Source organism: Cucurbita moschata, unplaced genomic scaffold (assembly GCF_002738365.1).
Source record: "Cucurbita moschata cultivar Rifu unplaced genomic scaffold, Cmos_1.0 Cmo_Scf00072, whole genome shotgun sequence".
Taxonomy (NCBI): Eukaryota; Viridiplantae; Streptophyta; class Magnoliopsida; order Cucurbitales; family Cucurbitaceae; genus Cucurbita; species Cucurbita moschata.
This window is the reverse complement of record NW_019268588.1, coordinates 435,227-446,879: the sequence shown is the minus strand read 5'-3', so window position 1 is coordinate 446,879 and position 11,653 is coordinate 435,227. Positions and strand designations below refer to the sequence as shown.

At 36.2% G+C, this 11,653-nt stretch overlaps 3 protein-coding genes across 3 annotated transcripts in view; 1 reads left to right on the top strand and 2 right to left on the bottom strand.

Annotated features, from left to right (window-relative positions):
* LOC111438199 (tubulin beta-1 chain) overlaps nucleotides 1–136 on the top strand; it is a 2,871-nt gene extending 2,735 nt beyond the window's left edge. The window contains exon 4 of the transcript XR_002709633.1: nucleotides 12–136. The gene's annotated coding sequence lies outside the window, so the exon portion shown is untranslated. The remainder of the gene's footprint in view (nucleotides 1–11) is intronic.
* A 791-nt stretch (nucleotides 137–927) lies between these two features.
* Nucleotides 928–2,410, bottom strand: LOC111438224 (L-type lectin-domain containing receptor kinase S.4-like). The gene has a single exon (XM_023076189.1). It carries the CDS (start codon nucleotides 2,235–2,237, stop codon nucleotides 1,131–1,133), a length of 1,107 nt encoding a protein of 368 aa, XP_022931957.1. The 5' UTR covers nucleotides 2,238–2,410; the 3' UTR covers nucleotides 928–1,130.
* Nucleotides 2,411–7,804: 5,394 nt separating this feature from the next.
* Nucleotides 7,805–11,136, bottom strand: LOC111438223 (transcription termination/antitermination protein NusG). The gene is made up of 4 exons (XM_023076188.1): nucleotides 10,570–11,136; nucleotides 9,440–9,618; nucleotides 8,245–8,548; nucleotides 7,805–8,155 (listed from the first exon to the last, which is right to left on the bottom strand). The coding sequence occupies exons 1-4, from the start codon at nucleotides 10,972–10,974 to the stop codon at nucleotides 8,075–8,077; spliced, it is 969 nt and encodes a 322-aa protein (XP_022931956.1). The 5' UTR covers nucleotides 10,975–11,136; the 3' UTR covers nucleotides 7,805–8,074.
* Nucleotides 11,137–11,653: the final 517 nt, after the last annotated feature.

Here is an 11,653-nt window from a genome sequence, read left to right as displayed (position 1 = left end):
TTTTTTTTTTTTTTTTTTTTTTTCTTTTTTCTGTTGTCTTTTATTATGTGCTTGACTTTTGGAACTGATTGTGTCTTCACTCTGTTCAAATTTTAACCTACTACCTAATATGAATTTTTGTTCAAATCCCATGTGACATCTCGAGTGTATCCCTTTGACTTTGTTAAGTAGCACATAAGGCTAGTTTGGAATTGTGCTGAAAGCTGTTCTTTGTTTTTGCTTCGGAAAGACCTATTATCAATTATTGATTAAGCAAGTCAAAATATAACAAGTCTGCTACCACGTTTTAGGCTTTAAACTCGTGTCTATTAGGAATAGGTTTTCACACATTTATAAATAATGTTTCGTTCTCTTCTTCAACTGATGTGAGATTTTCATAAACCACCCACTTCGTTTTAGGGCCAGCGTCCTCGGCACTTGTTCCCTTCTCCAATTGAGACCCTTAATCCACCCCCTTCGAGGTTCAGCCTAGGCTGACACATCACCTAGTTCTTCTCCCCCTTCCTGGCTCGGCCTAGGCTGACACATGACCGGATTCTTCTCCACAATTGATATGGGATCTCACACTTCACCCCCTTTTTGGGCTAGGTACTTGTTCACTTCTCCAATTGATGTAGGATCCCCAAATCCACTCCCTTTTGGAGCTCAGCCTCTTCACTAACACATCGCCCCATGTCTTACTTTTATTCTATTTGTAACAGTTCAAGATCACCACTAACAAATATTGTTCTTTTTGCACTCTTCTTTTCAGGTTTTCCCTCAAAATTTTAAAAATGCATCTGCTAGGCAGAGGTTTGTACACGCTTACAAAGAATGTTTCGTTCACCTCCTCAACCGATGTGGAATTTGACAACCTATCCTTCTTAAACCATATATAAGACATGAACAAACTTATAATCACGTTCAAGTTCAATCAGCACTCCCGTATGTTAAAAGTGGCGGTTCCATTAAATTGGTAATCACAATACAAACAGCCAGATAGGGGAATGGCATGCCTTTTGCACATAATGTAACCTAAAAAAACCTACATCTTTAGACAATTGATACCCAAATTACATGAACATAAACAAAACAAAGCAAACATATTGAATTTTTACAACACAAATTCTCTTCCTTTTCTTTTCCCAAACTCAAACATCAACCTCCTTCTTACCATTATTATCTTCCATGGCTTTGTCCAACACCACAACTTTCTTGTACTTAACAACGTCCATCTGCTGCACCGCTAACTCCTCAGGCACCACTGGTCGCCTATTGCCGAAGATGGTCCATAAATACAACGCCACAAAGGCTGTCAATGCCCCACACCCAGTCCCAAAAATCATGGCTGCAACTACTCTCATAAAGCAATTATTGCCCTCTTTAACAACATTTTGAGGTTCTGATTCCTTACTAATGGCGATAGACTTCGGATCCAGGGGCTCCGAATGCATCCAATTCGGAATGTTCTTGAGCTTGAACCTCCATGAATACACCAAACATGGCTGCGATGAGTTCCTATTTGATGAACTCAAACCCACCAGCAGTTCCTCATCTTCACTCCAAATCTGAGAGATGTCAATTGGGAATGAAAGCAATGCCACAGATGGCTTCTTGTTTAAGGTGTTTTCTGCTAATCTTACTTCTAATTGCCTAGAACCCGCCTCGTAATTTATCCAAGCGTGCAAATTCTGCCCTCTAATTAATGCCGATGAACTGTTTGAAAAAATGCCTGAATCAGCAAATGATGTATTTCTCTTGTGACCCACATCAATTCCTACCAAAATTCTAACCAGATCGCCATTCTTAGCATCAGAAGAAGTAGTAAATTTAACAACGATCATGTTTAACTTCTGTTTCTTCTCCGATTCGGAATTAAGCCCAAATGGTCCGTTATCAAAGGCACTGACATTAAAACTACTAGGAACAACAACAAAACCCAAACCATCCTCCCCTGAATTTGGCGACAAAGAAAACGAGAAATCAGTCGAGAAAGACATCAATCTCCTCGATTTACCTCGAACGAGTCTGATGGGTTTCTTGTACACGATTCGCCCAGCACTGGAAGTGGCCGGAGTAGTGAGACGGAGAGCACTGCCGCCATCGACAACCGCCGCATCGCCATAGAGAGCAACATTGAGCTCAAACTGTGGATCTCCACGAAACCCAGAAAGGGAAAACGAAGGAGATGAAAGAGAATCGACGGATTTGAAGAAAAGGATGAAGAAAAGGAAGGAGGGGAGATGAAATGCCGCCATGGCTGAAGTGAAAAAAGCTTGAGGGGTATTGCAAGATGGAAGGAGGCTAGTGCGGTTGCTTTGGATTGTGGAGTAAAAACATGTTCTTCTTTACCTGGGAATGAAACTTTTTCTTTTTTTTCTGCAACTTTTTTTGTATATATATATATATATATATATATTTCCACTAGGGTTTGAAGATGGAAAGCTGAAGAAGAAAGTAAAGAATCGACATTAAAGGGTGTTGGGTGGGCTCGGAGGTTGAGGAAATTAATTGCATCTGCTCTTAACTCCATTGTTTTTGCAATTATGCCCCTCCTTCTCTTTCACTTTTCAAATTCCCCCCTAACTAATTTCCAAATATTCACAACTCACACCCTATTATTGTTATTATTAGCAACTTCCCTTTTATTTAGTTACAAAGTTCAAATTTCTACTGACATTTTATTTCTTAGAAATATTAAAATATTAACCAAAACTATCCGAGATAGTAGCAACAAATACTCTTAATAAAAGAGATTTAATTGTCGTGTTTGAAAAGTATGAATTCGTGTAAATCTGTACTTAAAACTGTGTACAACAATGAGATTGAAAGACTAAGTTTAACAGACTGATGTTGAACTTACAAATTCGAACCCAACTCGAACTATAAGGGTTGGGTTGGGTTGTATTAGTATTTCGGGTAGGGTTGGGTTGGGTTGTATTAGTATTTCGGGTAGGGTTGGGTTTATTTTTCTGAACTCGAATGGAATCGGTTCAATTTCGGGTTCATGGGCAAAACCTTCAGATTGACCCGAGCAAAAAAAAAAAAAAATATATATATATATATATTAAGAATTATTTTATATTAATGAGTTTACCAGAGTGGTATTGAGTCCGGTTCAGGGACATTCACACTTGAGTTTGACTCCAAGTCAAATACATGTTTCTTTTTTATTATAGCCAACCCAACCATAAATTAGGTTGGGTTGGGTAAAAAAAAAATCCTCCACCCGACACAACCGTCAGAAAAATCCTCCAACCTAATTCAACTCGGACCATGTACACTAGTGTGTATATTTATATATATGTCGACATAAAACGGGTTTCTGTTAAAAAAGGATTCGGTAGCATAGTCTAAATCTAAAGGGGTTCTGTTAAAAAGATCGGTTAAAATTTGGAGTAAAATGCAAATAACACTCATTTTTCCAAATTTCTTTTTAATAAAGTTTGAAAATTTTTCACCAAATTATTTACCAAGATTGAAGTAACTTAGTACCAAAAATAAAAGTCAATAGAAAAAGGGGCAAAATATAATTTATGTTAAGAAAGTGTGGGGTAGTTTCGAATATAAGGAAAAATGATGGGTGAAATTGAAAATAGAGGGAAAAAGAAGTGGATTTTAGCAAATTATGGAAACATATTTAACCGTTATTTCAGAAAGAGAGAGAGAGTAGACGGGGGAAGTACACTGTCGTAAAGTCACGCGCTCCGTGTTGGCTTTTAAATAGCAGAGCATTAAAACGGGACACGTGTACAAGCCAGTGAGCGAGTACGTTTTCTTCATCATCATTAATTTCTTCAATGTTTCAAAAATAACTTAAATTTAGAAAAAAGAAAAAAGAAAAAAAAAGTGGAGTGGTGGGAGGATTATTGGACGACGTGTCGGGTCGGGGGACCATTAAAATGGGGGAAGGGTTTTGGATTTGGAATTGCGTATAAAAATAGAGGGGGGGGCATGTGTGGTCTTTTGACATAGAGATTTGAACGACAGTGCGCGTGCTTTTGTATTGTCGTCTTGGCATTATCAAATTACCAAACAAACCCTTTGTCCGACAATAACTCGTAGTGCTCTCTTCAAATTGCCTTTTTCCCTCTCTATTATTTCCTCATTATTACATTTTTCACTTTTTTATTTATTTTTATTTTTTGGTGTTATAAAAATATAGATATTCTTTTTGTGCTTTTATAGCGTAAAAATTTAGATATATTTTATTTTTAATAATTTAGCTTCGTACAGGTCAAACTTGGTCCAACTATATTTTACTTTTTGTCAATAAAATCATCTATAGGAGAATAGAGAAGAACTCGTCTTTTTATACTTAGACCGATCGATGATCATTTTGTCCGATAAAAAAATTTACTTTGACCAACTTTGACTTTTATAAACCTAAATTGTTACCTTTGGTAACTCTTTGTTGCTCAAACAACAATAATAATAATAATAAACTCATACCCATAAATAACTGGTACCAAATGATAAGAAATTACAAGTAAGATTTAGATTATCTTGTTGATCGAATATCCCAATCTCAAGGCAAGAGTACATGTTTGATATTTGAATCACTCCACAAACAAGATCGACCGTGTCAAACTTGAATGATTCTAAACTACTTATAATTTCAAAGAAACTTAGTTATTGGCTAAATGAAAGCTCAAATACTCATTTTACTGAATTTTTCAAGTCTCTCTTTACAAAGAAAACGTACATTATTTTATATAATCTCAAAATGAAACCCTTAACCTTATCGGAGACAATCTAATAAATTTAGTTTTCAATTATGCATTATAAATTTGTAACCATCTGACTGTAAATGAAATCCCACCTCAAATATTGTCAAGCGCTCACGAAATATATATATTTAAAAGTGGATTATTCCCAAAGATCCTTTTCTTCCTTTCTTTTCATAAAAGTGAATCTTTTTAAAAGATCACAGATGATGTGTGGTCCCCACGGTTATTTGTTAACTTAGGGTATATTTCTTTCTACAATATCATTACAAATTATATTTTAACATAATTTATATTTATCATTAAATTAAATCTCAACTAATTTTGGAACGATTTTAAATTTCTACCATTCATACAAAACGCAATCATTTTATGTGGAAATAATCATTTAAAACATTATCGTAAAACAATCCAAATTTACTAAAAGGTCCTTAAAATAATTTAACAAAAATTAAAATAACTATAAATAAAATAAAACAAATGTACAATATAGTCTACGAACTAAAATACAAACTACCATATGCATGTATCATGGTCTTCTAAATTGCAATGCTACCCTCATTCGTGAGAGTCTCGACTTGACTTGGAAAATAAGTGTAACACATGATTGAGTATTTTAAGAAATGCTCATAAGTTATCTCACTGTTGTGTTTAAATGCAAACATACACAATGATGAGTGAGAACTATCATATAAATTTGTATTCAATTAGGCGTATCTTAAGCGGGTAATTGCATGTGTATATACTGTTCTACACACAGCTCACACGTGCGAGTATGGACCCACCAGTCGGTTCGCACACTTCCTAGGTCCTTTTCTAATCGAGTTGGCTTTCTCTGGTGCTGTTGCAGGACACTCGATAGGAATAGTGACCGTCGCAGCATTGTAATAAACATAATGACCGTTTTTCTGCCTATAGCGTACATGTCTGTACCATCGTAAAAGAGAAAATTCTTCGATGCATGTAACAAAAAATGATGTATGAGATCCTGAAGAGTTGAAACTAGAATGAAAGGGTTCGAGTGGCTTCTCTGACTAGCTTTGAACCGTCAGAAAGTATCTTCTCTGACTAGCTTTGAACCATTCAAGTGGGAGATCAACCCGCACGTAATAGGACAATTTTCCTTCCTTTTCTTTGTTCAATTTTTTGGGTTATTAATGTGTGTGTATGTTTACTTTAGTTAATGTAGTGCATGGCTTGTTGAACCAATAATTGAATATGCCCACTCCATATGATCCATGACATTGAAGATTTATATAAAGGGAAAAATATTATTATAAATTTGAAAAATTCCCAAGTAATGATAAAAGTACTTTGCCTAAAAAGGAAAAAAATGGCAAAAATACTTTATAATATTACTTGGTACACGAAATATCGAGACATTGATTATAACCTCCGACGTTAAGAACATAATACACATCAATTATTAATAAATTATGTCATTTTCATACTTTATTAATCAAGATCAATATGAACTCGAGGTTTCTGAGACAACTTCTATAACTTTTTCATGGTAGTTCTATTTCATGTCTCGTTCCACAAAAAAAACGTCAAAGTGATTTTATTGCATTATGTTTCATCCATATCACAACTAGAGCTATTTAATATTCTTGTGATAGCTATTAAGATCAAAGATAATAGTATCTTAAATTCAATTTGATGATGTAAATGCCTTAAAAGATGTTACATAGCGTCCATGTTTGCCTTTATCTTTGAGTAGTTTTATTTTATTGAATTTAAAGTCCATGTTTGCCTTTATCTTTGAGTAGTTTTATTTTATTGAATTTAAAGCTCATTTTAATCCAAACGTATAATTTAGACCGATTAATTTAATAATACATTAAACTTTGCATTTCGTCTAAAAATAACTTTTACTTTTTTTAATAATACATTATACTTAAAAACTTTACATTTAACACGTTGAAGGGAGAACAAATAAAATAAAATATAGCAAGAGAACCATTTTCTCGGTCTAGTTGATACTAAATGTAGCGGTTTATAATAGTTAGATTAGTATGAACGTTGTGCGTTATCTTGTAATGAAATTGGTGGGTTGTCCTATAATAAAACTGAACCTGTTATTCTTAGTACTATCATCCGTTCCTTCGCTTCATTCCTTCATAGCTCGGGATTCGACGTATGCATGTAAAGGGAGAGGAAAAAAGTTATAAAATTGTTGTATAAAAATGTAGGATGGAAGGGTGAAGGTGGGGAGCGGGGCAAAGAAGAGGTAGTGACTTAACAAACAACACTCACATGTAGCATTAAATTAAGGGTTTGAAGCCATAAGGGACAGCAGCCCCATGTGGGCTCTTTTCCATCCCCCACACACTCTTTATCAACAATTTTCTTATATGTTCTCCCCTTTTTTTTCTAAAAAAATTTGATTCTCAAAGTAACTAAGCATATAATATTCCCTATTTCAGTCTCAAAAGTCAAACAACTGCCCATTTGGGCCGCTTTTTTATTGATTTCCATTAACGATGAGATACCTCCACGTCGGTCGGCTGGAAAAAGAGGGAATGAAACATTCCTTATAAATGTATGGAAAAGTCTCTCTAGCAAACGTGTTTTAAAAACCTTGAGGAGAATCTCGATGGGTAAAGTTCAAAGAGAATAATATTTGATAGCGATGGGCAAAACTAATCTCTAGACGTGTTCATCAGTTCGGCAATTCAAGCAACATAGCTATTCAATCTATTAGTTATGGATGTGCCTGTGAGCTATAGCTATGAGGTTGAGCTGCTTACTTATCCTCTGCCTTCATGAACTTCTTCCTCTATACTTAACCACTCACAGGCAAGAATGAAGAGTGAATGAGTAATTAATTAGTGAGTGTCTTGAGCAAAAACTTGTAGAAGAAGAATATTCTATTTTTCAATATCAGACTGCTATTCTCACAGGTCATTTGATCTTACTACATTTGATTGTCAAGATAACTCGTAGGATATTAATCCGTGTCATGAACTCATTCTCTAAAAGCCTTATATTATTTACTTGACCCGACCACTAGACCAACTAGACCAACCCATGGTGGTTTACTCTGTTGCAATAAAGGCCATAATTGAAGGGACAAAATCAAGGTTGTTCACAGTGAGTTGAATAATTGGAAGAACCAAAGAAGATCCTTGCAAGTTCTTAGGAAAATTATGAATTGATTAAGGCTAATGGTTAGATAGCTCCTCTGTTCACCACTTGGTACTTTATGGAACAGGAAACAGGGTGTGGTTTTTTGACTGATTATACCAAGAGGCACTGAACTTTCCATCAAAGTTGAAGAAAAAAAACCTATGATACAGCTCGAGTTGATAAGATAAATGGTGCCTTGTGATTTCGAAAACTTACCATCGACGAGAAAGTACATTCACTCATTTCGTCTCAACTATAATATCACCAATGTCAAGCTCTACAAGGGTTTCCTTCCCAAATAGTGTGAATCCCACAGTTACCTGCATCAAGGAAATCAATTATGGTTACATAAAAACAATTTCTTCTATCTCTTTGTAGCAAACTCTTCATCTAGAAGAAAACAGCACACCTTTTTACTCTTACGGTTCACTTTCTTAAGAGAGCCTTCGAATTCTGCAAAAGTCCCGGATGACACCCGAACGGTTGACCCCGGAGATAAAGTATTAACAGCTTTTTTAGGTCTTCCTTTGTGCTTTGTGGCAGTAGTACCGTTAGTATCTAAGTCAGTCTCGAGCACGCTGGGGTTCGGAGCTTGCTCTTTCTCTTTCTCTAGAAAAGCTTGGTCATGTCTTTCTTGCTCTTCCTTTGCCTCTTTAAAAATTGCTTCCATGTCGTCTTGAGATACTGGCTTTGGTTTGTTTATCTGTCGTTTCCTGTGTAATGCTCAAACTATCAGAACAACAGAGTGATCACTGTGGACAATACATTACAGAAGTAGGGAAAATACAGAGTTTTCTACATTTGAACTTGTTGGATGAAAGCTACTGTCCATAGTCTTGAAATTCCAAATTTAAATACAAAAGTCTTCACAAAAAATTTTAGATTCAGTTTAATGCCACAGCCTAATAGATTCCAAAATCCTTCAGTTTCTAGATTCCAAAATCCTTCGGTTTCTAGATTACAAGACAAACAAATCTCATAATCTCAAATGGCCACTAGTGTTCCTGTGAGATCTCATATCGGTAGGGGAGAAGAACGAAACATTTTTTATGAGAGGGTAGAGACCTCTCTCTAGCAGACGCGTTTTAAAAACCTTGAGGGGAAGCCCGAAAGGGAAAACCCAAAGGACAATACCTGCTAGTGGTGGGGTTGGGCCGTTACAAATGGTATTAGAGCCAGACACCAGACGATGTGCCAGCGAGGAGACTAAGCCTTGAAGGAGGGTGGACACGAGGCGGTGAGCTAGCAAGGATGCTGGGCCCTGAAGGGAGTGGATTGAGGGGTCCTACATCGATTAAAGAGAGAAACGAGTGCCAGCGAGGACGCTGGGCCGAATTGTGAGATCTCACATTGGTTGGGGAGGAGAACGAAACATTCTTTATAAGGGTGTGAAAAGTCTCTCCCTGGCACACACGTTTTAAAAACCTTGAAGGGAAGCTTGAAAGGGAAAGCCCAAAAAGAACAATATCTACTAACGGTGGGCTTGAGATGTTCCTCATTTCCTGCTAGAAGTTTCTTTACAATTTCTGAGTAATGTTATCTCCTAAAGAACAAATATTTTCATAACTATTTTCGCAAAGACGAAAAATAGAATAACAACTCACGTATTTCCGACCTTCGCACCAACAAAGCCTCCAACTCCATCACACTCTCTAATGAAGTCATGCATCTCCTTGTTCATGATACACCTTATAAATACAGATCCAGGAAAAACCGCTTTCGGTTTAACCGTGTAAGAACCGTTCTTTAATTTCCTCTTCTCATGGACAGACGGGTAATATATCTGCAAGAAATTGAGTGTTGATACACATAATCGTCTCTAACAATTTGTGCTAACTGAAAGGTATAAAAAAAAAAAAAAAAAAAAAAAAAAAAAAAAACTCCCCATTTTACTAAGTTTTATTACCTTCTTCTAAAACAAACTCTGCACACGATGGTTCCTCTTGTTTCCATGTTGAGGGCTCGGATTGTGAATCTGATGTTAGTGTAGTTAGTGTGGATCTTGATTTCCAGTCATCCATCAAGTCAGATTCCCCCATTTTTAAAGTTTCAATGAAAATCAACCATCAAAAAGTGATACTCTAATACAGGATAAATTCTCCTCACTAATGAAGGCATGGCTACTCAATGAGTTAGTTTGTGGAGGTCATTTATCTTGTTGGTGCTTTTGTTTGGAATGGTTAAGTAAATTCGATTGGGGAGTTTTAGTTGCTTCTAGCTCGGATCATTCTGTCTATTCAGCTATGCACTCGATTAAAGTCGTCTTTATTAGGAACCACGAACCCTATGATATTGTCTACTTTGAGCATGTCTACTTTGAGCATAAACTCTCATGGCTTTAATTTTGATTTTCCAAAAGGCCTCATACCAACGAAGATGTATTCCTTACTTATAAACTCATGATCAATCCCTTAATTAGCCGACGTGAGACTCCTCGAAGATCATCAACAATCTTTTTGGATTATACCAGAAATTTGAAGTTCTTTGGAGTTTTCGTTTTGGCTTGAATCTTTTATAAGAAGTTGAAGATTATGAACGTTTCTAACTCAAATTCGATAGCTTTTTGGTTTGTTTCCAAACAACGGAACTCAGAAGATTTTCATATTTTGAGTTATGCTAATGAATTTAGAAAACAACACAACAGAATGCATTCAATTATCCAAATCAACACAATACACAGAATCCAATTGAGCGACAAACACAGAAATCAAAGAGTCGAGTGAAGAAATTTCACCTTGAAATCGAGGTCAGGATAGTTCCTAGCAAGAGAACGAGCGAGGCGTTCGACAATTTCTTGGCCTCTAACACGAGAGACCCGCATAACCCACCATTGAGGACCTAATTTAGCAAGGTAATCGAGATTGAGCTTCTCAGTCCAATTGGCAAATTCCTTCTTCGGCTTCTTGCAGAGCCTCTCTTCCACCTCTTCCCTCCAATTAGTGGTTTTCGTCTCTCTCCTTTCGTTCCTCAGCCTCCTCCTCTCCCGCGCCGACAGCTGCAGGACATCATCAGCGGCAGTTTCGAGGGCGGCAGAGATTGATAATTGGGTGCGCAGGGAAGAAGAGAGAGAGAAGGAAAGGGAAGGGAAAGAGGGAGAGCGAAGAGGAAGTGTAGTCCAAGTCAGAAGCCCGCAGGCCATCGTCTTCACAGGAACCAGTTTTCGATTACTGGTTCGGGTGTGGAGCCACCAGTGATGATAACGGCGATAGGTGGTGTTATTGCGACTCCCATTTGTCGTTGCTGGATGAAGGAGATAATTTTCATTGCGAGCCGACTTGTCGCCCTTGAGAATCGGGTTACATTATTCTGGGCCGGGTTTTACAGTCCGAGCCCATAGCCCATATAAAGTGAAACGAATTAATCGAGATGTTCATCGCAATAATTTCACAAATATTTTTTACATTTAGATTTTTTTTGGTTGCCAATGTAACTAATTTATTTATGTATTTGGGTTGTTTTGGTGCAATGATTTTATCAATAAATAATAATTTACAATAATATAGTAAATCAACACCAATTAATATTTTATATTATAAAATAAAATGTATATATTAGAATAATTAAATGACTATTATTTTAAAAAATAATAATAAACAAAAAAAAAAAAATTTATGGTAAACCTGATTCATGTCGATCTTCCTGGTATGAAGAAGTTTTGATACGGAATCAACTCAAGGAAAAGTATGGAATAGATTACCTTAGTGATCAAGATCAAAAGTAAAAAAAACTCGTGATTCAGGTTTGGTCGATACTATTTAAATGACTCTGACTCTAACATGCAAGTTTTAAACCAAAAAAAAAAAAAAAAAAAAAAAAAA